The following is a 27,909-nucleotide window of genomic DNA, read 5'->3' on the forward strand; positions in this document are numbered from 1 at the left end:
ATTCATGCCCCAAGTCCATCTTACCAACACAAAGGCTGAACATTCAAAGAACTGGTATTTCAAGCAAAAGGTGAACCAAGGAAAAATGAAAAACACCTCGGTGGCAAAGGGAGATGGCAAAGAAACTTGGTTGTCTCTGCCTGGGTTTGGAGTGAGGACAGAAGTACTCTGAAGAAACTGGTTCCCCAGAGAATTTCTAACAATGGGCCTGCACTTCAAATTTCTATTGTCCACATAAAGAATCCCTACGACAAGAAAATAGAAACTAGTTCCAAGCCAGTATTACCCCTGTGGCTCCTGGCACAAGCAAATATAAACCCCCCTTTGGAGAGATGTTCCTACAATCCAAGCCACAAGTTTTCATAAACAAAAACAAACAGGCAGTTAAAATGCTGGAGCAGTTAGGAAGGGCCATAGTATATGCAACTTAACTTCAAATGATTTAGAAAAAAAAAGTGAGTGTGGAGAGAACAAATGATAAATGGAGTAAACTGTTGAAGGTACATCTGAGTAAAAGGTAGATGGATGTTCTTTGCACAGTTTTTACTTTTATAACTTTACTGTAAGTTTGAAATCACTTCCACAAAAAAAGTTTAAGAAAGACAGTTAAATATGAGATTGCAAAAAAGATCACAACATAAATCATTTTGTATATGACAATTAGAAATAACAGTAGGGTTAGAATTAAAAGAAAACAAAAATATGAAGCAAAAATAAGCATGTTTAGAATGATGAGAAAAAAAGGACTCAAAACTTTAAGATCAAGATACTTTGAACAAAATGCAGAAACAAAATTCAGTTTGAAAACCAAACTGAATTTCTATAAATAGAAATTTTATTTATTTTATTTAAATAAATATTTTATTTAAATAAATTTTATTTATTTTACTTAAATAAATCTTCATCTTTGTCCAATCTGTTTTTCCTACCTATTTCTAGTGACTAGAGTCACTAGAAATAGGTAGGAAAAACAGATTGGACAAAGATGAAGGTCGAAGAACCAAAATGAATTAAGGTAGCCTCAAAGAATAAGGGAAGAAGGAAAATTTGTCTCACCAGACATAGCAAGATTTACAGTAGGTAAGAATAATTAAGAATGCAGTATTGGTGTCAAGACAAACAAGAAGAAAGATCCACATTCATGGACGCAGGAATAAGACACAAATCTGTGTACATAGGGAGTTACATGGTACACAGAGGGACGTTTTATCCAAGAGAGGAGGGATGACCTGTTGCTGAGATGAGTAACTATAGAATATCTAAGTCCTACCATTCACCACATATAAAAACTAGCCAGGTGGATTAAACACCTAAATATAAAAAGCAACAAGGTTTAGAAGACAATGGAATTTGATCATAGTACGGAAACTAAGTCACAGAGAGCACAACCAAGACTTTAACACTCAAAGCTTCTATGTGACAAGACATAAAATGGAAAGACAGCACATACTGGGAGAAACTAAGGATCACTTTCCAGGCCATGTAAGTAATTACAAATCAGTAAGAAAGACAAATGATCCAATCGAAATACAGGCAAAGGACACAAACAGGTGATTCTCAAAGAAATTAAGAGGTCAATAGAAACATGAAAAGAAATTCACTACCACTAGTAGGGAAATAAAAGTTTACAATTTCATACAATCAGACTGACAGAAAAATAGGTCTGGTAACAATAAGTGTTGCCCACAATGGGAAACAGGAACTTTCACATGTTGCTGGTGGGAATAGTAAGTGGTATAATCATGATGGAAAGCAGTTTAGCAACATTTAGTGACGTTGAAGATGCATATAGCCTATAATGTAACAATTCTACTTCCTTACCCTAAAGAAATTCCTGCATTCGCACAAAGATTCTTAAAGATGTTTGCACAGCACTGTGGGTAGTAACACGTGTGAACCAACCAACCATCCACAAGTGGGAGAGGATCTATAAACTGTGGTTTACTCTGAGTACGTTATTATTTGGCATTTAAAATGAATGAACTAAAGCTATATATATATCAATCAACATGAATACCAAAAATACTGAATAAAAAATAAGTTGCAAAAAGATGTGCACGATAAGGCACCATTTAGGTTAAGACTGCTGTGTATGGTAATACTGATCATTTACAGCCATATATGAAGTAAAAAGACAGCACAGGGGCACCAATGTCAGGACAGTAATTACCTCTGAGCGGTAGGAGGAGTTATGGAAGGACTGGACTTGAAGGTGAGGTATCAATTATAGAAACAGAGAATGGTTATTACTATCTATAAAGGGTTTTATTTCTTTGAAAAGACCCAAAGTATATATTGATAAGTGAAATTGGTTCAATCTTTTTTTTTTAGATGTTGGGGGTAGGAGTTTATTAATTAATTTATTTAGTTTTGCTGTGTTGGGTCTCTGTTTCTGTGGGAGGGCTTTCTCTAGTTGCGGTGAGCAGGGGCCACTCTCCATCGTGGTGCACGGGCCTCTCACTATCGCGGCCTCTCTTGTTGTGGAGCACAGGCTCCAAATGCGCAGGCTCAGGAGTAGTGTCTCACGGGCCCAGCTGCTCCACGGCATGTGGGATCCTCCCAGACCAGGGCTCGAACCCGTGTCCCCTGAATTGGCAGGCAGATTCTCAACCACTGCGCCACCAGGGAAGCCCCGAAATTGGTTCAATCTTGACAGTGAATCAATTTGCCCTTTTTTGTGTGTGGTTTTTATATTTTTGAATATTTCATAATTTAAAATTGATACGTTAAGCAGTTCTTCTTTCTACCCCTTTGGGCTAGAGGCATAGGACAGTCAGTGCCTGCTATCCAGAGGAAACAAATGGGAAAATTCTGATAAGCTGGTTGTAAGTTTGTTCAAAGTGGGGAAATGTTCTCTTGCTCACAGTGCAGGTCTGTTTATCACAATTAAAGCACTCATTCTATAAACGGCTCTTTTCTGGGAAGGAAAGTGTGAAGAGATTTAGATTTTAATTAACTGACCCAAATGTTAATAAGATCCACAATTCTTAGTATCTGCAAGTATTAACCTGTACCAATGAAAGTTGCTGACTATATAGTGAACTACAACCATCTTTCCCTTCCGCTGTAACTACCTGAAAGTTTAGAGTATAAAAACAAAATATTAGAGAAAATATAAAATAAAAATGCTTGCATCTAATTGAGGGACTCTTCCAATCCTTCATTGTTAGGGTGACAAGATACTATATACTGAATCAAATGTTTCACCTGAAATGGTTCCAAGTGGTAACTGTAAGAATACTCTAGTGAGACAAACCTTTACCCTATATTTTAGAACGATGTGAACTCTTCAAAAAGCTACAACTTTGTGCCAGTGAGGGTATGGTTTTCTGTAATTTACTATCACCAAAAAATGGTCGGAAAAGACTGAGACAACATACCTGGATCAGCTGCAGTGAAAGGAACACCATCAGACGTATAAAAGGTTGGCTCATTCTAGGAGGAATCAGAGCAATTAAAACATGTTATCATTTCAGAATTGATTTTTTAAAGCACATTAATTGAGCATGGCTGATTTTATTCATCTGTACCTGATAATACAAAAACAAGCAAAAAACTAAATTCCTAGCAGCCATTTTCATTTCACTGGGAAAGTCTATGGTCTTCAGATTACTATGCTATTATCTCAAGTTCTTGTGGGTCTAACCCCACCGTCTGCCGCCTGTCACACCCTTGGTGACCTGGTGTGTTGTGCACTGTGATTTCGTGTCAGCTGATTTTTAGTTGTGGTTCCCACTCCCTGCAACCATTTTTTTCTTTAAGTATTTCCAAGACTGGATTGTAAGAGCATTCCTCCATAGTTTCTTTCTGTTTGATCCTGTTGAGAGCTTCAGGGCATCACTGGCCTGGTAACCATTTTCATTTTCTAAATTTACTTTACTACAAAACGCCAAGTAGGGGCTTCCCTGGTGGCGCAGTGGTTGAGAATCCGCCTGCCGATGCAGGAGACACGGGTTCGTGCCCTGGTCCGGGAGGATCCCACATGCCGTGGAGCGGCTGAGCCCGTGAGCCATGGCCGCTGAGCCTGTGCGTCCGGAGCCTGTGCTCCGCGACGGGAGAGGCCACAACAGTGAGAGGCCCGCATACCGCAAAAAAAAAAAAAAAAAAACGCCAAGTAAAAGTTTGAAATGCAGGCCTTTGATCATGAATTCTCTGGAAAAACTGCTTTGAGGAATCCCTACACTCACCCAAGTCCAAGTCAAGCCTTATTCATTTCCCTTGCCATTGAATGGCTCTTTGTCTAGTCTACCCTTTCACTGAGGATACCTTCTATGGCTGCCATGTGACTCTAAGCCAGTGAAAAGAGTTATTAGGTATTAAATTCTGAGATAAGTTTATGTAACTTATCTACAAATTGCCAAAATTGAATTCAAGCAATAACCAAATTTAAAATGCAAACACTGGCATACCATAAAATAATTAGGATCATTTTCAGGTGTTGCTTCCCTGTATGTTGAAGTTGCATGGACTCTACCCCAGTTACTTGACCGGAGTTCTACAAGCTTCAAGAGCATCTGTTTTACATCTCTGCAGACAAAAGTTGAAAATGTGTTAAAACGAGCAAGTGTTATCGTGCTCTAATATATCACAGATGCCTAAAACCTTGTTTCAAAAATTTAACATGCTTTGATATTCTAGACATTTCCTATAATAATACAGATTTATCTTTTTTAAAAAATGCACATCACTCCTTTACTGATCTGGAAAAAAAGGATTTAGTACAGTTATGCTCAATGCGTACTGGGCCCAAGTGGCAGGCCAAGCAACTGGAACATGATTCAGAAATCTGGCACAGTGAAAGACACGCTTGGATGTGATCAAGAGGCATTTCACTGCCATAAAATAATAAGGCAGTGGAGGGATTCTAACACACATGAGAGGATGAACTCCTACACCTTAGAAGTCAAGGAGCTTATCCCATGTTGGTGTAAGGAATAGCTTATTTTCTGATGACCACATGTGGGAATATTTCAACAGTCATCAGAAACCCCAGAAGGTTTTTTTAAATTATATAATTTTTAAATCTACAAACGATAAATGCTGGAGAGGGTGTGGAGAAAAAGGAACCCTCCTGCACTGTTGGTGGGAATGTAAATTGATACAGCCACTATGGAGAACAGTATGGAGGTTCCTTAAAAAACTAAAAATAGAATTACCCTATGACCCAGCAATCCCACTACTGGGCATATACCCAGAGAAAACCATAATTCAAAAAGAGTCATGTACCACAGTGTTCATTGCAGCACTATTTACAATAGCCAGGACGTGGAAGCAATCTAAGTGTCCACTGACAGATGAATGGATAAAGAAGATGTGGCACATATATACAATGGAATATTACTCAGCCATAAAAAGAAACGAAATTGAGTTATTTGTAGTGAGGTGGATGGACCTAGAGTCTATCATACAGAGTGAAGTAAGTCAGAAAGAGAAAAGCATATGTTAACACATATATGTGGAATCTAAAAAAAAAAAGTTCTGAAGAAGCTAGGGGCAGGACAGGAATAAAGACGCAGACGTAGAGAATGGACTTGAGGACACGGGGAGGGGGAAGGGTAAGCTGGGACAAAGTGAGAGAGTGGCATGGACATATATACACTACCAAATGTAAAATAGATAGCTAGTGGGAAGCAGCCGCATAGCACAGGGAGATCAGCTCGGTGCTTTGTGACCACCTAGAGGGGTGGGATAGGGAGGGTGGGAGACGCAAGAGGGAGGGGTTATGGGGATATATGTATATGTATAGCTGACTCACTTTGTAATACAGCAGAAACTAACACACCATTGTAAAGCAATTATACTCCAATAAAGATGTTAAAAATTAAAAGAAAAATTATATACCTTTTTGTAAAAGTAAATACAACACATAAACATCCAGGATTGATCCCAGTCTTCTGGAACCAGGGAGGAAATATTTGTTTGAATTGCCATGCATATTACATTCATTCTCCACTGGAATGACTAGAGCCACCCAGTCACCTGACTACAGAATAATACAGGACCGGCCCCTGGGAACATAAATAGGCTCTCTTGTTTTTCCCTCATTGGTCACGCCTTAACATGGTTCCCCCCATCCCTTACTCAAGCAGGTCCTTAGCAATAGACAAAGCATTAGCAAAGCCCCCTGAATTACTTCCTGTGCACCCTCTTGGACAAGTCTTCCCGTGCTTGGACTGACAACCCCGCCCCAGAGGTGCCATTCTGATGAGACTGCGTGAAGGGAGTGGGCGCAAGAGAAGAAAATGGCTAATATGAAATTGGGAGCCACTGGTCCCCATCTGGAGCTACAACTTACAGATGTGGTCAGCTTGCTATGTGTAGGGGAGAAGTGCAGAGGAATGGGATGGGCAGGGAGGGTGTCCTTGCGAGTAGTTTGCTGCTCCCCTCCCTTCTTGGCCTTGCCCTGGGCAGCCACAGCGTCCACGGCTTTGCACACAGTCTCCTCATCTCCTAGCAACTGCACAGGCTTGATGGGCTTCACGTTCTTGTCCAATTCATAGTCAGCAGGCTCAGCTCCATGAGAACCTCTTCAGAGACCCTCTCTGCTTGACAATGCCCCTGAAGGTTGGTGCCATGGGCTACAGCCAATACCCCTTTCCCCTCCTTGATCTGGGGAACTACTTCTTCCTTCCAAAAGGGCAGAGCTCTGGTAATAGTATCCTTCAGACTCTCACAGGAGGGTAGCTAATCTCCAGTGAGGTCTCCATGCCTTTGATTCTCACTGATGTTGCTGTGCAAGGGATGACTGGGCTCCACTGGAGGTAGTGGGACTTCAGAGGAGCGCCTTCAGATCTTCACTGGGCCTCGCTGGGCTTGGCAGTGGTTTCTGTTTTACTGAGGCCAGACCCCTCACTGCCGCCCACTGAGGAGCCAGTCCTCGCCTCGGAGAGCCACATTTGGTCAACGGTACCCAGCACTGTCCAGAGGGTCTGAAGTGCTCTCTTATGCACTGAGGTGAAGTCTACATGCTCGCACCCACTGCCTGGCTCCTGCTGTCTTTTTTTTTTTTTTTAAAGACAGGCTTGAAATTTATTCCATGTAACTGTGGCTATATATGGTTCTTAAAGGCAGTGTGATCCTGCTAACACTTCTATGCCTCCAACTGGACTTATAGTAGTGCTTTTCCCAAATATTTATTGAGCTTAAAAGTATTAATCATTTTACTATTTAATGGACTCATATTCCCACAGGAATATCTTAACCTCTTCCATTCATAAGCATAGTTGAAGAAAAGTGGCGAGGTGAGCAGAAGCCATAGGTAAAAAAAAAAATTTCTGTAGATCTATAAAGAGTATTCTGATAAAGCACAACAGATTAAAAACAACCCCAAAGAAAAAGCAAGGAATTGAGATCTACTGGCTATCTATATTACTTCTTTTCCTACCTGCTGCAATTTGCATCTAGGACAACATTTTCAATTCTCTGAACAACCTCTTCCATATCAGTCTTCCCTTTTTCCTTCCAGGCATCTTCTAAAACTGACCCTGTCAACTAAAAAAGCAAGTATCAGTAAAATAAAGAATTCAATAAAATACAGAAATTATAAAAAGATATTAGTAGCAGTTCAAGCATTCTTTAAAGAAGATGAATTTAGCAAGTTAAGTATTCCTAATTATTCTCTACCATCTAATATTCAGGAATCGCTATACTTTTTCTTGACAGGGAAAAGGAATGAACTATAGCAGAAGTTTAATCATACGCTTTATATGCCAAGGACTGTATGGCATGTTTGCTATATGACCAAGGCTATAAAATTTTAATCAACATATCACTTTTTGAAATATGCAACATCCAACAAGTATAGCAACCTAGAATTTAAAAAACACAATCAGGAAAAAATGAGTTAAGGATATAAGCAGGTAATTCACAGAAACTAAAAAAATGGCTTACAAACAAAAAAAGGCTTAAATTCACTAGTGATTTTAGTCACAGAAATGCAAATTAAAATGAGGTTTTTGTTTTTACTCATCATGATGACAAAATAAAACCTAGGATTGATTGTATCCATCACTGATAAGGATATGGGAAAAGAGGTATACTCATTCACTGCTCGTGGGAACACACTCTGGGTTCAGCATTTGGAAGGGAAATTTGGCATTGCTTATCAAATTAAGGTGTACATGCTCACTGAGCCACCAAATCTATGGGTAAGAATTTAAGTTACATAAACAACTGCATATATAAAGATACAATGAAAGATTACTGACAGTGCTACAGTGGCTAAACTGAAAATAACTGTTCAAGGATGGAATGGATAAACAATGTGCATGTATACAATGGAACACTGGGAAGCTACTGAAGAAAGAGCCATGCAAAAATCCAAGATCTTCATTTGGTGGTAAAAAAGCAAGTCACAACAGAGTAAGATCTTATGAGAGCACACATGCAGATAGAGGAAAGGAAAGGGACTTTACATATGGGGTGGAGTGAAGAACTTCCATTTTTCACTTTTAAATTCTGCTTCTTATATTAATAAGTATATATTGCCTTTCCAATATTAAATTCGAGAGTAAAGTAAAATGTCAATATTTAACTTAAATAACTTACTCTTGGATCTATTTGTGTATTATATGTACTTCCTTCCTTTAAATTATACACTAAAGGGATGAAACAGTTACATTTTAAGAAAAGAAATAAGTAAAACCTACCTTCAGTAATTTTACTGCACAAATTAAGTTGTCATCCATAGGATTAGAAAAGAGGGCATTCAGCAACTCCCGAAGACCGACCTGAAGAATGTCTGCCCTTGTAACCTGTCCATTTGTTCCTTTGATCTTTTGGGGAAAAGAAAATGAAAAGCAACTATGTCAAAATATAACACAGATATACAAATGGTCTAACAAAGTGCTGGCAAAATAAGTGTTTTAAGTTAAACAATACAAAACATATGGTCAGGGACTTCCCTGGTGGCGCTGTGGTTAAGAATCTGCCTGCCAATGCAGAGGACACAGGTTTGAGCCCTGGTCTGGGAAGATCCCACATGCCATGGAGCAACTAAGCCCGTGTGCCACAACTACTGAGCCTGCGCTCTAGAGCCCGCAAGCCACAACTACTGAGCCTGTGTGCCAGAACTACTGAAGCCCACAGGCCTAGAGCCTGTGCTCTGCAACAAGAGAAGCCACGACAATGAGAAGCCCGTGCACTGCAACGAAGAGTAGCCCCTGCTCGCCGCAATTAGAGAAAGCCCACGCACAGCAACAAACACCCAACACAGCCAAAAAATAATAAATAAATAAATTTATAAAAACAAAAACATATGGTCAGGATAATTTAAGCCTCCTTCAATATTACTGCTTCATAAAGCAGTCTCTAGCCTATTAACACCTTTTTGGGAACACAGAGCCTTTTTCTGCTTTTTATATTATTTAAAAATACTCTAACTTGCATCAGAATGGAATATGTATCTCAGCTCTCTGGCTTGAAGAACTGTAGGTTCAGGAGCCATGCCTTATCTTTATAACTCCCACCACACATAATCATCATGACTTCTACATAGGAAGTTCAACTGCGTTCTTGACAATTCATTTAAGGTACATTTTATATTGATGCTCTTATCTGGCTTATACAAAAATAAACTGAGAAAGATTAAGGCATGAGATTTTTTTAAAAATTAAGGCCATCTGTGGTAAAAAGGGATAGTAAATTAGGCACGAGACTGGACAAAGACCTTTTAGATGGATTGACTGAGATGTACATTTGACGGTGGATTCGTGTGTCTTTTCAGTGGTATTTACAATACTAAGTCCTCAAATCAGAGTTTAAGAAGGTATACCAATATCTGGGACTAACTAGTCCAAAAAAAAAAAAAAAAATCAAGCAAATCCATTACAAAGTAATATTCAGCACTTATGTTGCCTACCAACAAGCATATACTCAAGTATACCACCAATTTAGCTGTAGACTTTGTACAAATACATTCTATATAGAAGATTAATATATAAAACAGGACCAAAAAGAACTACTGTAGGTGAATTAGGTGAAAAGAAACCAAACAAAAAACACAGAAACTCTAGTCTCTCCCCTCTTCAAAGTTTTATGCTCTGTAGGGCAAGTTGCTTTTCGGTCACCATCTGAAAGTCAACATACTAAATGTGCTAATATTTATTTATTTATTTATTTATTTATTTTAATGTGCTAATATTTATGATACAAGGATTCAAAAAGGTGTGACTGTCTGTATTCCAAAAGCTTGAAATCACATGTAAACCATGGCTTTCCAAAAGTACATAAAGACTTTAAAATGCTTAGTAACTATCTCCCAACACTGCCCATGAACAGGAAGACAAAATGGTACATATGTGGCATTTGAGGACAGATACTACCATGAGTAGGTACTGAGACTCTTTTCTTTATCTCCCATTTCACTCTTAATGTTATAAAAGAGTAAACACAAATCCCTTATTGAGATCAATTTATATTCTCAGGTTTTGTCAGTACTAAAAAGAAAAATTACTCCTCACCTCCAGGTTAAGATAAAGTTCTCCCAGAAAGAGTACAAATGCATGGAATCGTTTCCGAGTCACTTCATCCCCTTTTGCAGCTTGATCTTTAACTTCATATTCAGTCCGACATCTAATAAAGACATACCTTTTGTAATCTCACATTGCTTTGTTTTTTAAATAGTCAAACAAGATGACCATTTGTCAGTTTGGTTTTCACAAGCAATACAGAGGCAAGTACAATGCACCAACACTCTGATTTTCTGTAATAAAAAGTGTTCCTGTCTATTGTGGCGATCAGAATATTATTATCTGTTCATACAAAGATTCCTAGTTTTAAGAAACTGATAAGAATAGTTGAACATAAACCTATTACTAGAATAAATTGTAACAAGTTACAGCTAAATAGATTTCATGAGGTTCGTTGTATATTGGCACTAAAAAACAAAACAAAAATCCTCACTGCCTCACCTTATTTATTGTCTCATAGGCTTTTTATGAAAGCACTGCTTTTATACAAAGTATCTCTAAAATATTCTGCTCTTGCTGAAATACAAACTTTGAACAGAGCTTTAAAATATATACATAAATACAGACGACGTCCAACTAAGCTGAAAATGAATTCTTATTAAGCCCATTATTCTTATAATTTCTATTATACAAATCAGAGAAGTGAAGTAAGAGAAGTCCCCAATTGAAACCACACAGAAACATAGAAGGCAATTAATTTGGTCTTTGTTTGGGTCTTTGTTTCTAATAGACTAAAGGAGTCAATTTATTTTCCCTTGTTTGATTTCTCCCTGACTTGGTGCATTCACCTTAGAGCTTACATAGTTCTTATTATGTAAAATAATCATAATAAGCCCGTCATTGTCTATAGCAATGAATTATGGTATCAGCTACTGTTACTAAAATGGATTTTTAAAATGTACTTTTAATGTTCACCATTTTGGTGTTAAAGATTTTTAAATTTTTATTGATAAGGTGTAAGAACATTCTAGAAAAGTCATGTGTTTTATAAAAATCATTTTGGTAGTTCTCCTTTTAAAGACCAAGGGAGCAGCTTATGAAGGCTTAATGGCTTTCATACCTGAGGTACCAATTTAAAAAAATTTTCAAAAAGAACCTAAAGAAAAAAGCCATTTCTTGTCCAAGAATTTACCTTGGTTCAGTTTATGTATCAATCATAAACCCAGCTTAGCTTATTGTGCCAATGCTTATAAGCTATATTAAATGAGCAACATCTGCTGTTTGAGTCAGACATGGAAAGATATTGGTTATTTTCTCATACCTATTAAGTTAATTCCTCATCAGAAAAAAAGTTGGGATATATATAAATAGAACACTGGTTAATAATGGAAAGGATCAGTTAATTAATGCCAATTCAGTTATCCAAGCACCTTGTTGGCTGCTTTCCTTTCTGTCCTTCCTTTTATGACTTTTCAGGTAAGAGCTCCTATGAAATGACCTTTTTGTTTTATCAATACCATTACTATTAGATTATATATTAATATATGTTAATGTATGTACAAATGCAAATCCCTACCCTTGTACATGGTTGATTATCTAGGTGAGAGGAAAGAGGAAAGACTCTAGAACTTTAAGCTAAAGATTTTCAATTATAAGAGCAATACATGGCTATTTCAAAAAGGTTAAAACAGAAAAATATAAAGAATAAAGACACTGCAGCCCAGAAATAACTGCTGTGAAGGTAACATATCTGTTTCAAAGTATTCTACATTTTTAAGTTAACAGAATTATGACCTTTTCACTTGTTATATGATTAGTGTTTTTCCATGTTGATAGCTTTGACAGTATCCTAGTACTAGAGAACCACACACAGGGGACACAGAGTCAAAAGAGCCAGAAGAGTGATTCTCAACCATGACTACATAGTAGAATCACTTGGGGAGATTTTATAAACCATGCCCACGCTCTCCTTCAGTCTAATTATATCAGAATTTCCAAGACTGGGGGCTTAGGCCCATTTTAAGTCTCTAGGTAACTCTAAGGCAGAGCCAGGGGTGAGTAGCACAAGGGAAGATAAGCAAGCCTTTCTACCATCCTACCTCCTCAAAGTGCCAACTTTCACATCTTTCCAAAAGCTATAATTTGTACTTCAATTATTAGGTAAGGTTAGATATTTTTGTAACTTTGTCATTTATTTTTCCAAACTGCACCTATCCAGAGTCATTCCAAATACTTCTATTAAAAATAGAAATATTTCTGGCCTTTTTCTTACTCATTCCTAAGAGGCCCCTCTTTTCATATTAAATAAATGAGCTCACTACCATGTGTTACAAATGTCCCTATTTTTACTTCACTTCTTATAAATTTACGACCCCTCCAATATTATAATCTATATGAAATTAAGTTTAATCTCTTGTTTTAGGGCCTGTAGATATCATATCTTGCTTTAAAAGGCTTTACCAACCTAATATTTTTGTTTGTTATTTTTTCCCCTAGTATGTACTGTTTCAGTTTTATATTTGAAATACATTTTGGTGTAAAGAATGAGACAGGAACCCATCTTTGTTTTTTTCCCCCCAAACGACTAGCCAGTTATGTCAGCAGCACAATTTGTCTTTTACTTATGTATCTGAAGTGTCACCTTCGTTAAAAGCTTAATTTTCAAGTGTCTCTGGAGTGTACTTTTGGAATCTTTACTCTGTTCCAGTGCACTTTAACCACACAATGGAATACTTTGCAACCATTAAAAGTATGTTTAAAGAACTAACAGGAAAACTCTAATAAACTCAAAGACAACCTTGTTATTGAATAAAAGAACTCAGATATAATAAAATTCATTTCCCTACATTAGTTCATTCCAAAACATAAATAATAACAACATTTGTGCAATTTCACACGCTGATTCTGAAGTTCAGAGAAAATAAGCATGCAAGAATAGCAAAGAAGACTACACACACACACACACACACACACACACACACACACACACACACACACGAATGGGGAACTAACTAGACTAGTTGTGAAAAAATGAGAGTTTTTTAATAGCCTGGTAATAAAACAGGAAGAGAACAAGTAATGAATGGAATATAATGAAAGTCCAGAATCAATGCAAATATAAGGATGTAGTGTGATAAAGGCAGCAGTTCTAATAAGGAATGCATCATTCAAAAAAGTGGTATGGGAAAAATTGGTTAAACATGTGGCAATAAATGAAATTAGATCCTTACTCAAGCCAAAAGTACTAAAAAATATGTAAACTGACCATTTTTAAGATCTTGGAAAAGGAAAAGGCCTTTCTAGGCACAAAATCAAAGGCTGAGACCATTATAAGAAAAAGGCATATATATGACTATAAACTTAATACTATACAAATAAGAATGGTCTGCCCTTGGACTTCGCCGGTGGCGCAGCGGTTAAGAATCCACCTGCCAGGCTTCCCTGGTGGCTCAGTGGTTAAGAATCCACCTGCCAATGCAGGGGACACGGGTTCGACCCCTGGTCCAGGAAGATCCCACATGCCGCGGAGCAACTAAGCCTGTGCACCACAACTACTGAGCCTACGCTCTAGAGCCTGCGAGCCACAACTACTGAGCCCGCGAGCTGCAACTACTGAAGCCTGTATGCCTAGAGCCCATGCTCCACAACAAGAGAAGCCACTGCAATGAGAAGCCCGCTCACCACAATGAAAAGTAGCCCCTGCTCGCTGCAACTAGAGAAAGCCCCTGCACAGCAACGAAGACCCAATGCAGCCAAAAATAAATAAATTTTTAAAAGAAAAAAAGAAAAAAGAATGGTTTGCCCTATTCTCCACTGCAACTTTCTATAAAGAACAGTCTTCAGCAAAGAATGGTCAAATTCTAGTACATTTAGAAGTAGTTTTCCTTTAATTTCATATATACACACTAACCTTTGAAGTAGCAATTGGCGGAAGTTGCCACTCTGTGGGCTAATTGTCAGATGATGGGACAGGTAATTACAGAGGCGAGCTCCCATGTAAGAGAAATTTGGGATAGATGTGGCCTTTCAAAAAGAAAAAAGTTTTATATGACACAGACACATCAAGTTATTAATGCAAACACTTAACAGCAATATTCTAAAGAGGAAAAACATTCCTGCCCCCAGAATGGTATAGAAAAATGTACAAGTCATTTGTAACTGTTAGGCATAAGGATATTAACTCTCCCTCCCAACCTTACACCAAGAACCAGAATAAGTACAAAGAAAAACATTAAGGTAAGCTCTCCCCACCATTTACCCGAGGTTAGCAGAAAGCAAAGAGATAAATCCTCTTTACACCAACTAATTTTTGCACAAAATATGTACATGTACCCAGTTGCATAGTGCCAATTATGAAGTATATTTGCCAAATTAATGATCTGTGGCATTTCTCAGGAATAGGATGTCACCAACTTTGGCATCTAGCAGTCCAGAACAAGAATCCCAGGCCTGTTTTGTGACCCTGGATATCTCTAAACGTCCCTGAGCTTCAGTTTCTTGATTCCTAAAGAGGTAATTAATGGTACCTGATGCAAAAGATTAACACTTCAACAACACTCCAAACACTTGGGGTAATAAAAGAGGAAATCAAAAGAAATAAGCTATTTTCAATAAGAAGACAGTGGAAAAACAATGAGTATCAAAGACTGTGACATAGCCCAAGAAGTACTCAGGAAGTTTAACTTTCACTGCAGTTTTTAAAGAACAGTAGAACACACACATTAAGAGGTTAAGGGACTTGGCCAATCTCAAAAAAGGTAGTAGTTAACCAGAGTCTAGATCTAACAAATGGCCTGATGCCCCTCCAATCCTATGTTGGGTCTAGTTACTCATGTGCAACCTTAGACAAGACATTTAACCTCTGTTAAGCTATGTATAAAATGGGGATAAGAGTAATATCTGGCAACCACTGAGGATTAAATGAGTTAACTACAGGTCAAGTGTTTAGCATTGCCTGGCATGGAGTAAGTACTTTATAATTGTAACTTTTTATTTCTAATTATTTCCTTGCTCACACAGGACCCTGTACATTTCTCAGCAAGGAAGAAAGACTGATTTCTCCTGACATTCATGTGTATCTGGTACCCCAAAAGACTCGAAACTCAAAATTTATACTTTTCCCATTATTGGCATTGCCCGTTTTCCTTTCCTCTTAAAATTTAAAGTAAATTTAAAGACAACAAGTCTGGTCATTAAAGTTTCCTGCTTCCCTGCTATACCTCAATTTTACTTCCACCGACAACCACTTTCAATTCTTTCAGCTGAAAAGGTTTTAACCTCCGTGTCTCCATGCTCCATGATTTGAGTTTAGCCATTTCTTACTAGCTCCCCACGAAGGAAGATGAGCATTTACTTTTCACCCTGTTTAACCTTACTTCATTCCACTATGGTATAACTGTAGATACACCGTGATTTTTAAAATTAGTTTTGTGTTTCCCTTTACAGCTCTACCACATATTATATGCTGATTTCTCCTCTCCTGCACAACCTTGTTTTCCCTAGACTTAATTTTTTCTACTTTTAAAATATATTTCTCACTGACTTCTCATTAGTTTGTTCTTCTTACTATCTTCAAACATAAGGGAGTGTGCTCATCTTACCAGGGAAGTCTTTCCTGGAGCATTCTGCCCGATTCCAGTGAAGCCTTGTACCTCTAGGCCTACTATGTGCATGGCTACTATCTTGGGATCTCCCTTCACCATCATCTGGATGATTCACTTAGCCTCTCCTGTAAAATTCCCTGTTTCCTAGTTCCCATGTCTTCATCCTTAAATCGTCCTTTTGGTGAAGTACCTCCTTCAATAACTTCAAGAAGGATTATGATAAAACTTCAAACTGGTTATTCAGTGCAAAAAGATCTAGACAGTCTAATTTTTTTAGATTTTCAAGCAATCTTTTTAGCCTCATTCCACCCTTAACCTAGAACCTTTTTGGAGATTCTGCATCATAAATCAGGGCGATTCTCGACTTTCCCCATTGGCTTGGAATTCAACTTTATAAAAAATCCGCCAGGTCAGTTACCACTCAGCCATCTGCGTTCTTGTCTCCAAAATGGGTACTTCTATCTCCTTTCGCTGTATAAGTCCTTATGGGCTTTTGGTGTTTTAAAGTCCCCACACTGTCATTTTAGTAGTGTTTGGTGAGAAATCAAAATTGAATATGTACGTTTAATCTGCCTTTTTTTTTTTTTAAACAATAGGTCTTCTCTCGTTAGTTGCTATGAGTAAACTCCCTCAATGAAACTTAAGAACTGTTGGTAAATCTATATCACTGACCACGGAATGTTAGAACTTAAAATAATACTAAGTACATATTTGAAGCATTGGCTTTGAAACAATCACAGAAATTGTAGTTTGTTAGGTTAAAGCCTTTCTAACCAATCCTGATATAATATAAGCATAATAAGAACTATAATAATATAATTCTGATATAATAACTATAATCAAGCAGCCTATTGAAGAGCTGAAACTAAATAGAGCCAGAAAAGCAAAAAGAAAAAAGTAAAATACTTCCATTTTCTTATCTAATATTCCTTTTTAATCCATTTAGATGGCAAAAGTAGGAATCAGAACAAATAGAGCTATCTTCCTAAAACCTCAGGCATTTTCAGAAATCTAAGAGTTGGCCAGGTAATACTGGGGTCCAGTAACAATCCAGAACAAACTTGGAAAGTAGGCAAATGAAACACTAGGTAGGATTAAGAAAACACACAAAAAAACAACCTGCTATCATAAGTCACCCTTACATATATTCCAAGTTTGAGCTGCTCTTTCAGCAATGACTGAAACAGAAATATAACCTTTGGTGGCGTTTATTTCCTACTCTGTTTTTGGCCAGTCTCCTCACTGACCTTAAATTTTTCTTCAAAATTGAGTGTTGTCGATTTCTTCCCCCTTAAAATGCATCAATGTGTCAATGACCAATATGCTAGAATTAAAACTAAACTTTGTGTGAACACCCTAGGCTGACATTAGATTTTTTAAAGGAATTGAGATGTAAATCCTTGAAATTTTTAAAGACAAGCAGAAATGTTAAGACTCAAATCAAGGTGTTTTGTGGTCCTTTTTTTAAAAAAAATAAAGAATCATTTATGAGGCAAAAAAGTTCTCCCATGACTTTTTTTCTCCCCTACTCCAATAATGGCAGATCCTTATAAAACAGGGGTTTGGAAAAAAGGCATGATACTCATGTAGTGTCCTCAGAAGTGTCCAAAGCTCCTTCCAACTGCCTATACAGAGCCTTGGCTACACAGGAAAATTTGCAGTCTGGCTCTAGTCCTGGATCCCTAACTACAGAAATTCTGTACAACAGAGACTTAAAAGCTCTCATGAACCATAAAGAGTCAAGGAGTGTGGAGGCTGGTGAACACGTACCTGGCCCCCCTCAAGGAGCAGCCACCACCTTCGGGCATCAAGGAAGCTATCCAGTGATTGCCCCATGCTATTTGCCAACCTACCTGTTGATAGATGAGTTCCACAAGTTCTTGCAAAGCATCATCTGTTGTAACCCAGCCATTCAGTGTCTCTGCAAACTGTTCAATTTCAGTTTCAAAACTGCCAGGCTGCTCTGTAAGATGATTCAAAAAATCCTGAACATATTCTGACAAAGTGGGATAATCCTCACAACCATCCTCATAGGATTCCTATAGATCAAAAGGTTAAAAAAAATTAATCAATGCAACTGGCTAAGAAAAACAAGAAGCAGCTTTGAGTTGGGATGTCTCTAGCTCAAATGATATTTTTAAGAATCCTTAACCTGATAAAATGTGTTATTTTCTTCAAAAAGTTAAGTCCACTTCTTCCTTGCCCAATAGCCAAAATGTTATAATAGAAGGGCTTCATCTAGCTGGGTAGAGAATTGTCTTCTCACCTCTGGTAGATTTACAAGATGCCTGAGAAATAAAGTTTAAACCAATATTTCATTATAATACCAAGATCAAAATTAAGATTTATAGATATAATAAGATCCAGGATTTGTTTCAAAATGGGAGGGGGAGAGGGACCAGAGATATAGAAACAAGAATGGCCACTGTAGCTAACTACTGAGGCCGTGAGCATTCATTATACCATTGTCTATCCTTGTAGACATTTGACAATTTCTATATTTAAAAAAAAGTTTGTCATCTGTCAACCCCCAAGGACATGGAAATAAATATATAGTTAAGTGACTATAAAATATCATAGTGTACAGTGGTAGGAGACTTGCTATGTCCAAGTTTCCAGCCAATTTTGATAGTAGCAACAGTTTCCAATTAACATCTATCACTATCACCCCAATGTTCATAGCAACATTATTTACAATAGCCAAGATATGGAAGCAACCTAAATGTCCATCGACAGATGAATGGATAAAAAAGATGTGGTACTTATATACAGTGGAATATTACTCAGTCATAAAAAGAATGAAATAATGCTACTTGCAGCAACATGGATGGACCCAGAGATTATCATAGTAAGTGAAGTCAGACAAAGACAAAATCATATGATATCACTTACATGTGGAATCTAAAAAAATGACACAAATGAACTTATTTATAAAACAGAAATGGAATCACAGATGTAGAAAACAAACTTATGGCTACCAGGGGGGAAAGGAGGGAGAAGGGATAAACTGGGAGAATGGGACTGACATATACACACTACTATATATAAAACAGATAATAAGGACCTACTGTACAGCAAAAGGAACTCTACTCAGTACTCTGTAATGACCTACATAGGAAAAGAATCTAAAAAAGAGTGGATATATGTATATGTATAACAGATTCACTTTGCTGAAACTAACACAACACTGTAAATTAACTATACTCCAATAAAATTTTTTAAAAAATATACCACTAACACCTTTAAGTAGTTCCCAACCTTTTAATTAAAAGAACACAGAACCATATTTTAGTATTATTTAATTTTCAGAGAGACAGCCAATAAAAATTTCTGGGAAGATAGGCAAGGGATAATAGTAGTTACATGTGGAGTGAGGAAACACTTATGTTATAAATACCGACACTTTATTATGAAATTATGAAAGCAGTTAAGCATTATAAATGCATGTATTTTAAATAATTACTTAATGTTAACCACAAACGTGTGAATTTTACAATTAAAAACTAGTTTAAGTTTCTGATATACAGTTTAGAGTTTTACAGATTTGTAGTATCCTACTATTAATGACAATGAAAAGCAGGAAGTCCACAGGTCCCAGTTGATGGTACTGATTTCCTAACTGTTCCTATCAAACGTCACTCATTGTGGCAAAATGCAGTTTAGAACACTGATTTCAGTCTTTTTTTTTTTCCCAAATAAGCATAACTCTTTTAAGAGAATTTGAAGTGTGAAAGTAAAAGAGGAAAGTAGAGCTGTTCTGAATAAAGCTGAAAAGAGGATTCAGAGCCTGTTGTTTCAAGCAAAGAGGGAGACAGAGTATTCTGAACAGATGAGCACTCCAATGTGTTTGAATTAAAGCTTGTATTGGTTCTCTATTATCAGATTTTTTAAAGTATACATTTCTTCAGTCTTCAATGTGAAGTCAAATGGCTTCCAAGCAGAGGAATATTTAAGTTTTATTTTTCTTAGCGTTCTGTGACAAGAGGTTAGGAGGGACATCAACTAGAAGACTCACTTCTGCGGGGAGGCGGTGCATATGGGGGGATAGGGGTATATGGGAACTCTCTGTACTCTCCAATCAGCTGTGCTGTGAATCTAAAGCTGCTCTAAAAAATAGTCTATTAATTTTTAAAAAACTAAAACAACAACAAAAAAGAAAACTCACTTCCCAGTAGGTACTTTGAATACATTGTCAAGAGATGAGAGGGCTTCCCTGGTGGCGCAGTGGCTGAGAATCCGCCTGCCGATGCAGGGGACACCGCGTTCGTGCCCCGGTCCGGGAAGATCCCACATGCCGCGGAGCAGCTGGGGCCGTGAGCCATGGCCGCTGAGCCTGCGCGTCCGGAGCCTGTGCTCCGCAACGGGAGAGGCCACAACAGTGAGAGGCCCGCGTAACGCAAAAAAAAAAAAAAAAAAAAAAAAAAAAAAAAAAAGAGAGAGATGAGAACCTAATCCAAAGCAGTGGGGATAAAAGGAAGTGATCACTTAGGTGAAATAGTCGAGACTATTTTAGTTAACTTGATTGAAAGTTGGTAAGAGTGTGAAAGAGGAAAATGAGTCAATACACCATAAGCTTTTAGCCTGAGCAGCTAGTTAGAATATAAAAGTATAAGAAGAGCTTTGCAAAAGATAAATTCTTTTTCGTTCTTGAGTTTGAATGTGAGATCCTTAGAAGAGGTCAAGACAAATGGAAACACAAGCCTGGAGTTAAGAGGAAGAATTAGATTCCAGAGTTATCAACAGGCAGGTTGGTGATGGTCAGATTCTAGGGGATTCTAGTTTCACTAAGGGAGGTAATAAAACAGACAAAAGACAGAACCTCAGAGCCTGCAGTCTGAGGGAAGGAGGAATGGTCTCAAAGTTGGGAGGATGAAGTACTGCCACAGAAGCCAAAGGAAAAGGTAAATGAGGAGAGGTGCTCATAATAGCAAATGCTACAGAATAATTTCTTTGGTTAAAAATCTGAGAGAATGATGGTTGCAGTCTTAGGAATCAGAACTATGCACACAGAGAAAAAAACTGAGAAAATTAGGATCTTAAATATTCAGTTTTTATAAAAAGGAGGAAATCCTGAAAGACTGAAAAGGTACCGTTGGCACCTAGAACAGGACCCACACCAGGAATTAAACCTTACAGATCATACTGTGGTCAACAAAGTCTATTTAGATGAGGTTTAAGAGGACGAAAGATTTTAAAACCCAAACAACATCAGCACCTGTCACAAAAATAATATCAGTACAATTAAGAGGATCAGTCTGCAGAGGTTTGAACGGTCAGTGAGAAGAAAAGTAGTACCAACAGTGAATAATTTTTCATTTTGGAGAATATCACTATTGAAAGGCAGAAGAAAAACTGGGCAGTAAGTTGAAGGAGGATATTCTTAGCAAAAGCTGAGATTCTTTTGTGCACATGGGGGTGGGGTGGGGGGGTTGTCTCTTAATAAATGCTTTATCAACTCCTATGTGGAATTTTTGGTTCTCGTAAGTGAACCGTGATTAAATATTCAAGATGTAATGGCTTACCTGAGAAGAAGCAATGGCCAGGAATAGGTGGATATAGCAACTCATTGGTAAGAAGGCATGTTAAGCAGTACAATTCTAGCAGTGGGATTAGAGGAAGGATTGAAGATAAAAGGGCTTGGAGTTTTAGAAGGGTTATGAAAGCACAGCAAAAGACTATTAGAAAAAATTTAAAAAGAATGCATTCTTGAGAGCAGATCCAGCTCAATGATACCAGGCAATAGCTTCTCATGTGTATAACAAAAGCAGACTCAAGGAATTTCTAGAAACCCAGCTAGGAGACCACTAGAATAGAGGCTCTACAAAGACAAGAATTTTTGTCCATTTTATCCACTGCTGTATCCCCAGCCCTTGACTCATGGTAAGCATTCAACTTTTTTTTTTGGCTGCGTTGGGTCTTCATTGCTGCACACAGGCTTTCTCTAGCTGCGGCAAACAGGGATTACTCTTCGTTGCAGTGTGTGGGCTTCTCATTGTGGAGGCTTCTCTTTGTTTCCCAGCATGGGCTCTAGGCGCGCAGGCTTCAGTAGTTGTGGCTCACAGGCTCTGGAGCACAGGCTCAGTAGTTGTGGCGCATGGGCTTAGTTACTCCACAGCATGTGGGATCTTCCCGGACCAGGGCTCAAACCCACATCCCTTGCATTGGCAGGCAGATTCTTAACGGCTGCACCACCAGGGAAGCCCTCAACTATTTCTTAATGAGTGAGTGACCTTGGATTACGGTTACTACAAGGAAAAGTTTCTCTCATAACTAGATTTTATCCCAAGACTCGGGAAAAACAAGGATTTTGCTGTTCTGTGACTAACTGGATTGAGAAAAACTCCTAGCTTTGACAGAGGGTAAAAAGGGTAAGGCCCAAAAGTATATCAGGGCAGGGGTAGCAAGCTTGAATGCCTATAGAATCCAGGTGGATTACAGGCAAATGAAGTAAGCCAGTGAGCAAATTAGAGGTTACACATTCCATATAAAGGGGCGGCTGCCTTTATTCAGCTCCAGCCAACTCTGCTCTATCAAAACAGCAGTCCAGAATGGCCAGATCTCATGGATTTCAAGAGAAACCAAAAAATTCAGATTTGCAATATCTAATTTAAGTACTGGTAAATTATAAAGCCCCTCTTAAAAAAAACTCAGGGCCAAAAAAGACACACCTGCAGGGTACACATGAGCCACAAGCTTCCAGTCTGCAATCTTTTCTGGCAAAATGAGTGCAGCAGGAGCTGAGGAGACCAAGGAGCACCTAAAAGATGGCAGTGGTTCAAAGGAAGTGGACTAACATGGCTCAACACATTGCTCTCAGGAATCACCTGAACTATGTATAAAACTAGCTGGTAAAGAACTACAAAACAAAAATTGCATCCCTCCCACCATAAGACAGCCCAAATCAACAGGAAGACAAACAAATGAGGAACCATTTGTGGTTCTTAAGGTAAGTATCCTTAAACGTTATTCAACTACTCATAGCTCTCCAATGGTTCCTTTCTTCTCTAAGTCAAATACAGTTTGGGAGCAAGAATCCAGCTGCTCTCATTTCTACTTTACCTGATTGATGGTCCTTTCCACCCCAAATCAATTGCTCTTCCTACTATGCCTATATTTTCCCCTCTCCAGCCCCAAAGTTCTTCTTAATGCAGTCTAAGATGCATGAAGTTTCTAAAATATGGAATAAAGCTTTCCCATGCTTTCTATCAAATATGAAAGTCAAGTTCCCCCACTCTCGCCCCAAAAGTAACAAAAAAAGGTGTGCCACCATTAGTTGATCAGGTACATTCAAATTAAAAAACTAACACCCATCCACCAGAATGGCTAAACTTAAATAGCAAATACATAGTGCTGACAAGGAATTAAAGCGACTGGAAACCAAACAGTACTCAACGCATACATTGGAACAGTCTCTTTGGAAAAATATTTGGCAGTCTCTGCTAAAGCTGGCTACCTTAAGTCCCAGCAACTCCACTCCTAGGTATATACCAAACAGAAACAAGAACAAATGTCCACCAAGGCATGGACAAGAATAGCAGCCCTAATCGTAAAAGCCCAAAAGTGAAAGCTACCCAAATGCTCATCAACAAATATTCACACATGCTATGAGAATTAGTCACCTCCAATTACATGCTTCAGTATTAGGATTACTTTTGATATTGAATGAAAGAAAAATATATTTTATATGACTCCATTTATATGAACTTTGAACAGAGGCAAAACTATCGTTCAAGCAAAATAGCGGTTACCTTTGGAGAGCAGTAATGATTAGAAGGGGACAGAGCAGGCTTTGGGGATGTTGATAACTTAATGTACACTATTCTGTATATTACATGTCAAAAAATGAAGACAGAAAAAAATAGAACTTATGCTAAAGTATTATCATTTCTTCAATCCAGAATGGTCCCTGACCTACTTACCTACAATTAATTATATGCATTTACACAGCACAACAAATTCCTTTCTATATATCCCAATCGTGCTTGGCGTTTTTTCCTGCCATTTAAGTGTGATCAATTTCTAAAATTCTTACGTTATTGACAAAGATGACTCTGAAAGTTTAAAACACTTTATCAAAAGTTTAAAACACTTCATCAAAACTCCCCACATTTCTACATAACTGTTAATTAGAACCAGAAACACTTCTACTTTAACATAACAGAGCCCAGATGTGTATTTCTCAACATTCAAAAAACTAACTTAATTAGTCTGCAGCAAAACCACTGATAATTTACCCTAAAGGTACCAATGAGTATTCAGCTGTCCTGCTAAAATCAAAAATTAACCTTGCCAGGTCACTATTCTATAGGTTGTCCATAAAGTCAGGACACAGACTTTAGTCTTATAGACTGAAGATGTCCTTGACCACCTTAAATTTACTAGCCTAGAGATAGTCTATAGATGCTGGACATACGGCAGTGAACAAAATAGACAAGATTGTCTACTCTCAAGCTTACATTCTGATATCTTGAATATAATAACTACAAAATACATTCTTGAATCAGTTTTGTTTCATGATTTCAATAAATTCATAAACTGTTTTATGTGTGGTACAGAAAGCACACCAGTATACTGATAAATGATGCAATAACCATATTATTCCAATAATAACCTAGGGTTGCAGTAAAAGTGTACTTACTGTATAATTAGGAGAATAACTTGATGGGTAAAATTCAGGGGCGTTCACAGACAGCTTAGACATTAACACAGGAGCTGCAACCACCTGGGGTTTAGCCATTGTTGACTCCGAATTCTGCTGTGGGCTATTATCCTGCGAACTAGGTGGAGCTCTCGGGGGCCTCGTTTGTTCTGAGAAAGGAAAAAAAATCGGTATTAGATGCGTTCATTCCCTTGTATAACAACTTACTGTACACTGAGAAGCCATCTGAGCAGGGATGGTTTTTAAGTCAAACAAGAACCCTCACGAAATTTAAGGTTATCGCCAGGATATGCGCAGAGAGCCTACAAAAAGGAACAATAGACTTGCTTTAGCTCATTTATGAACAGACCTGCTTCCTGAATAAACACTTGAGAGCTTATTTTTCCTTTTTTTTCTTTTTTTAAAAAGTCGGTTGAAAAGAGATGGTTGCCCGCCTAAGGCCTCCCTCTTGGGGGCTGGGGAGGGGGAGGCGATTTTTACTTCCTCCCGGGACAACAGAACTCGTGAGACCGCGCACCGGACCCCTCCCCCAGCCCGGGCGCACAAAGGATTCCAGCGGCCACCTTCCAAACCCCGTTCTGGGCCCATCCCCACCCCGTAACAACCGGGCCCCTCGGGGAATGCTTTCGGGGAACCGGGAGTAAAGAGGAGACAGAGCGCCGCCCTCGGGCTCGCGCGGAGGGCCGTGGGGAAGCGTTTGGCCCAGGAGGACGGGGTCCCCTAGAGCGGCTCCGTACCTGGGAGCGCCCCAGGCCGGGGAGGCCTCTGGGGGCCGGCGGGGACCTCGCACTGGGCCCCTGGCGGCGGGGCCGTCCTGGGCTGGCGCAGCGGCGGCGGCTGCAGGAAGCCCGGGGCTTTGGGCTGCGGCGGCGGCGGGTGCCGCGGCCGCTCAGCAGGCCCAGCTCCGCTCGGAAAACCGCCGCCCTCAGGCCCGCCCCCTCCGCGGCCCAGGCCCAGGCCCCGGCTCCGGCCCCGACCAGCACCTGGGGCCCGATCGAAACCGTCCGACATGCTCCTCCTCCTCCTCCTGCGGGGGCCACCGCCGCTGCGCTCGGAAGAGGACGCCGGGAGAGGCGTCGCAGGCCGGCTCTCGCCGCCGAGCTCACTGGGGCCTCATGGAGGAGGAGGGCGGCGGGCCCCTGCTCGGCTCCTCCACGCTTCGGCGGAGCGGACAGCACCTGGAGCACCCGCCAAAGACGCCGCACCGGAGCGCCCGGCCCCCACGGCTACCCTCCGCTTTCTGATTCTGCCCCAAAACCCAGCTCCCCCGCCTTCGGCGCGTCGGGGGCGAAGGCGGGTCACAGCGGCCCCCCGCGGCCCGGAGGCCCTGTTCGCGGCGGGCCGGCAGCCGCGGCCCTGCAGGCCGCCGAGAGAGGGGCAGCTAAACCGCTGGACAGCCCTGCTCGCCTCGGGCCGGGCGAGGGCACGTCGGTTCCCGGGGCCGGGCTCGAGGCAGAGGGGGTCGCTTACCCCTGGTGGGCCCGGCCTACACGAGGTTCTATGGAGAGAAGTCAAGACACTGACGGTTGATGCCAGGAAAATAAAATTACGGAGGGAGGGGGCGTGGAGCCAGAGCCACGCGCACCTCCGTGGGCGCGCAGGTGTGTTCAATGACCCGGCGCCGGCGAGACCGAAGGACTGATTGGGAAGGGGGCTCTGGAAGCTGCTCTGCCACCTGCTACGTTAGCCGCGGGGAGGGGAGTAGGAACAGAATCAAAAATGCCCCCCACCCCGGCCCATCTCAATTCACTGTAGATATTTATCACAGTATCACACTGTGACCAAGCTTTACTCTCTTCCCTTTTCTCTTACCCTCCAGAAATTTTAAGAAAATACCCTACCTTTCAATGAAACTCTCCTCCTTTTCATCTTCTACCAGTGCTGTCCAATCAAAATATAATGCGAACCACAAATGCAAGCCACTTATGTAATTATAAATTTTCTAGAAGGCACATTACGCGAGTGAAAAGAAACAGGTGAAATTAATTTTCATAATGTAGTTTACTTAACCCACTAGATCCCAAATGGTATCATTCCAACATGTAATTAATATAAAGATATTAATGAGATTTTCTCTCTTTTCATACTAATCAAAATCCAAAGTGTATTTTACATTTTCTGCATATCTCACTGGGGATTAGGCCCATTTCAGGTGCTCAATAGCCCCCTGTGGCTAGTGGCTACCGCATTGCACAACAAAGTTCTAGACATTATTAATGTAAATTATTGTTTTAATCAGTCCTGACGGTGCTAAAGCCAAATGAAGGATGAATATAAGTAATGAAAAGGAGGGGGGGAAATGATTTCTTTACTGTCAGATTGAAACATCTCCACAAATTAATTGTAGCCCTGTATTTTAAGCAAGCCTTAATGTTTTTCACCATTATCATCTTGAGAATCATTTCAGTTAAGAAAACTCTTTTTAACCATTTTCTCTTCTTGCTAATGAAGAAAACACATCTTCACCTAAGTGAAAGAGGAAAATGGCTCTAATGAAGGCAATCGTGAATAAATGACTCATGCTGTTGATTGTTGGCAAAAATAATGAAGTCAGGGAAGGAAGCCAGCAAAAAGTGTGGTTCCTTGGTGTTGAGAAAGAATGTAGGGTTCAAAGTAGGCCAGAGCTTCGGTTTGGATCCTGGCCTAGACCCTTAATGCCTGTGTGGTTTTGGGTAAGTAAGGGATTTAGCTTCCCTGGGCCTCAGTTTCCTCATATGTAAAGTAAGTATGTTGTAGCACTGAGCATATATTACAAAGACAAGATTAAAGTTTAAAAATTAGATGAGGTAATGCCAATAACATAAAAATCCAGTTTTTTAGGTAGTCGTCAGTCACTTTTTGCCCAGTCTTTTCTATTGCATAGGAAAGCCCCACAAACTGTACACTCAACAACAGTTATCCTATATGTTCCACTAGAACAGATGCTCCAATCCTGAGGCTTTTGTTTGCATTCACCACCCTTTACTTCCCCTTAGAACTTTTTTTGCCTCTCACCGTTGTGGCCTCTCCCGCTGCGGAGCACAGGCTCCGGACGCACAGGCCCAGCGGCCATGGCTCACGGGCCCAGCCGCTCCGCGGCACGTGGGATCTTCCCAGACCGGGGCACGAACCCGTGTCCCCTGCATTGGCAGGCGGACTCTCAACCACTGCGCCACCAGGGAAGCCCTCCCCTTAGAACTTTTATGATGGCTAGCTCCTTTTCCTTACCTAAGACTTTCTTATCTGAGGATGAGGCTAT

The 27,909-nt window shown here is 39.6% G+C and overlaps 1 protein-coding gene and 1 pseudogene across 11 annotated transcripts in view; both read right to left on the reverse strand.

Annotated features, from left to right (window-relative positions):
- The window catches only part of PAIP1 (poly(A) binding protein interacting protein 1), a 33,952-nt gene extending 7,149 nt beyond the window's left edge, over positions 1-26,803 (reverse strand). For 3 of the 11 annotated variants that reach the window (XM_067030953.1, XM_067030952.1, XM_059060902.2), the window contains exons 1-9: positions 25,409-25,937; positions 24,651-24,820; positions 17,866-18,051; positions 14,320-14,432; positions 10,461-10,572; positions 8,649-8,774; positions 7,385-7,491; positions 4,410-4,527; positions 3,381-3,435 (exon numbers count right to left, since the gene is read on the reverse strand). In XM_067030953.1, the coding sequence (XP_066887054.1) occupies positions 3,381-3,435; positions 4,410-4,527; positions 7,385-7,491; positions 8,649-8,774; positions 10,461-10,572; positions 14,320-14,432; positions 17,866-18,051; positions 24,651-24,820; positions 25,409-25,682 (1,261 nt within the window). In that variant the 5' untranslated portion in view covers positions 25,683-25,937. The other 8 variants (XM_067030955.1, XM_067030956.1, XM_067030954.1 and 5 more) reach the window with 6 other exon arrangements.
- Positions 4,693-7,211, reverse strand: LOC131754756 (phosphoglycerate mutase 1-like; annotated as a pseudogene).
- Positions 26,804-27,909: the final 1,106 nt, after the last annotated feature.

This window comes from Kogia breviceps, chromosome 4 (genome assembly GCF_026419965.1).
Source record: "Kogia breviceps isolate mKogBre1 chromosome 4, mKogBre1 haplotype 1, whole genome shotgun sequence".
Taxonomy (NCBI): Eukaryota; Metazoa; Chordata; class Mammalia; order Artiodactyla; family Physeteridae; genus Kogia; species Kogia breviceps.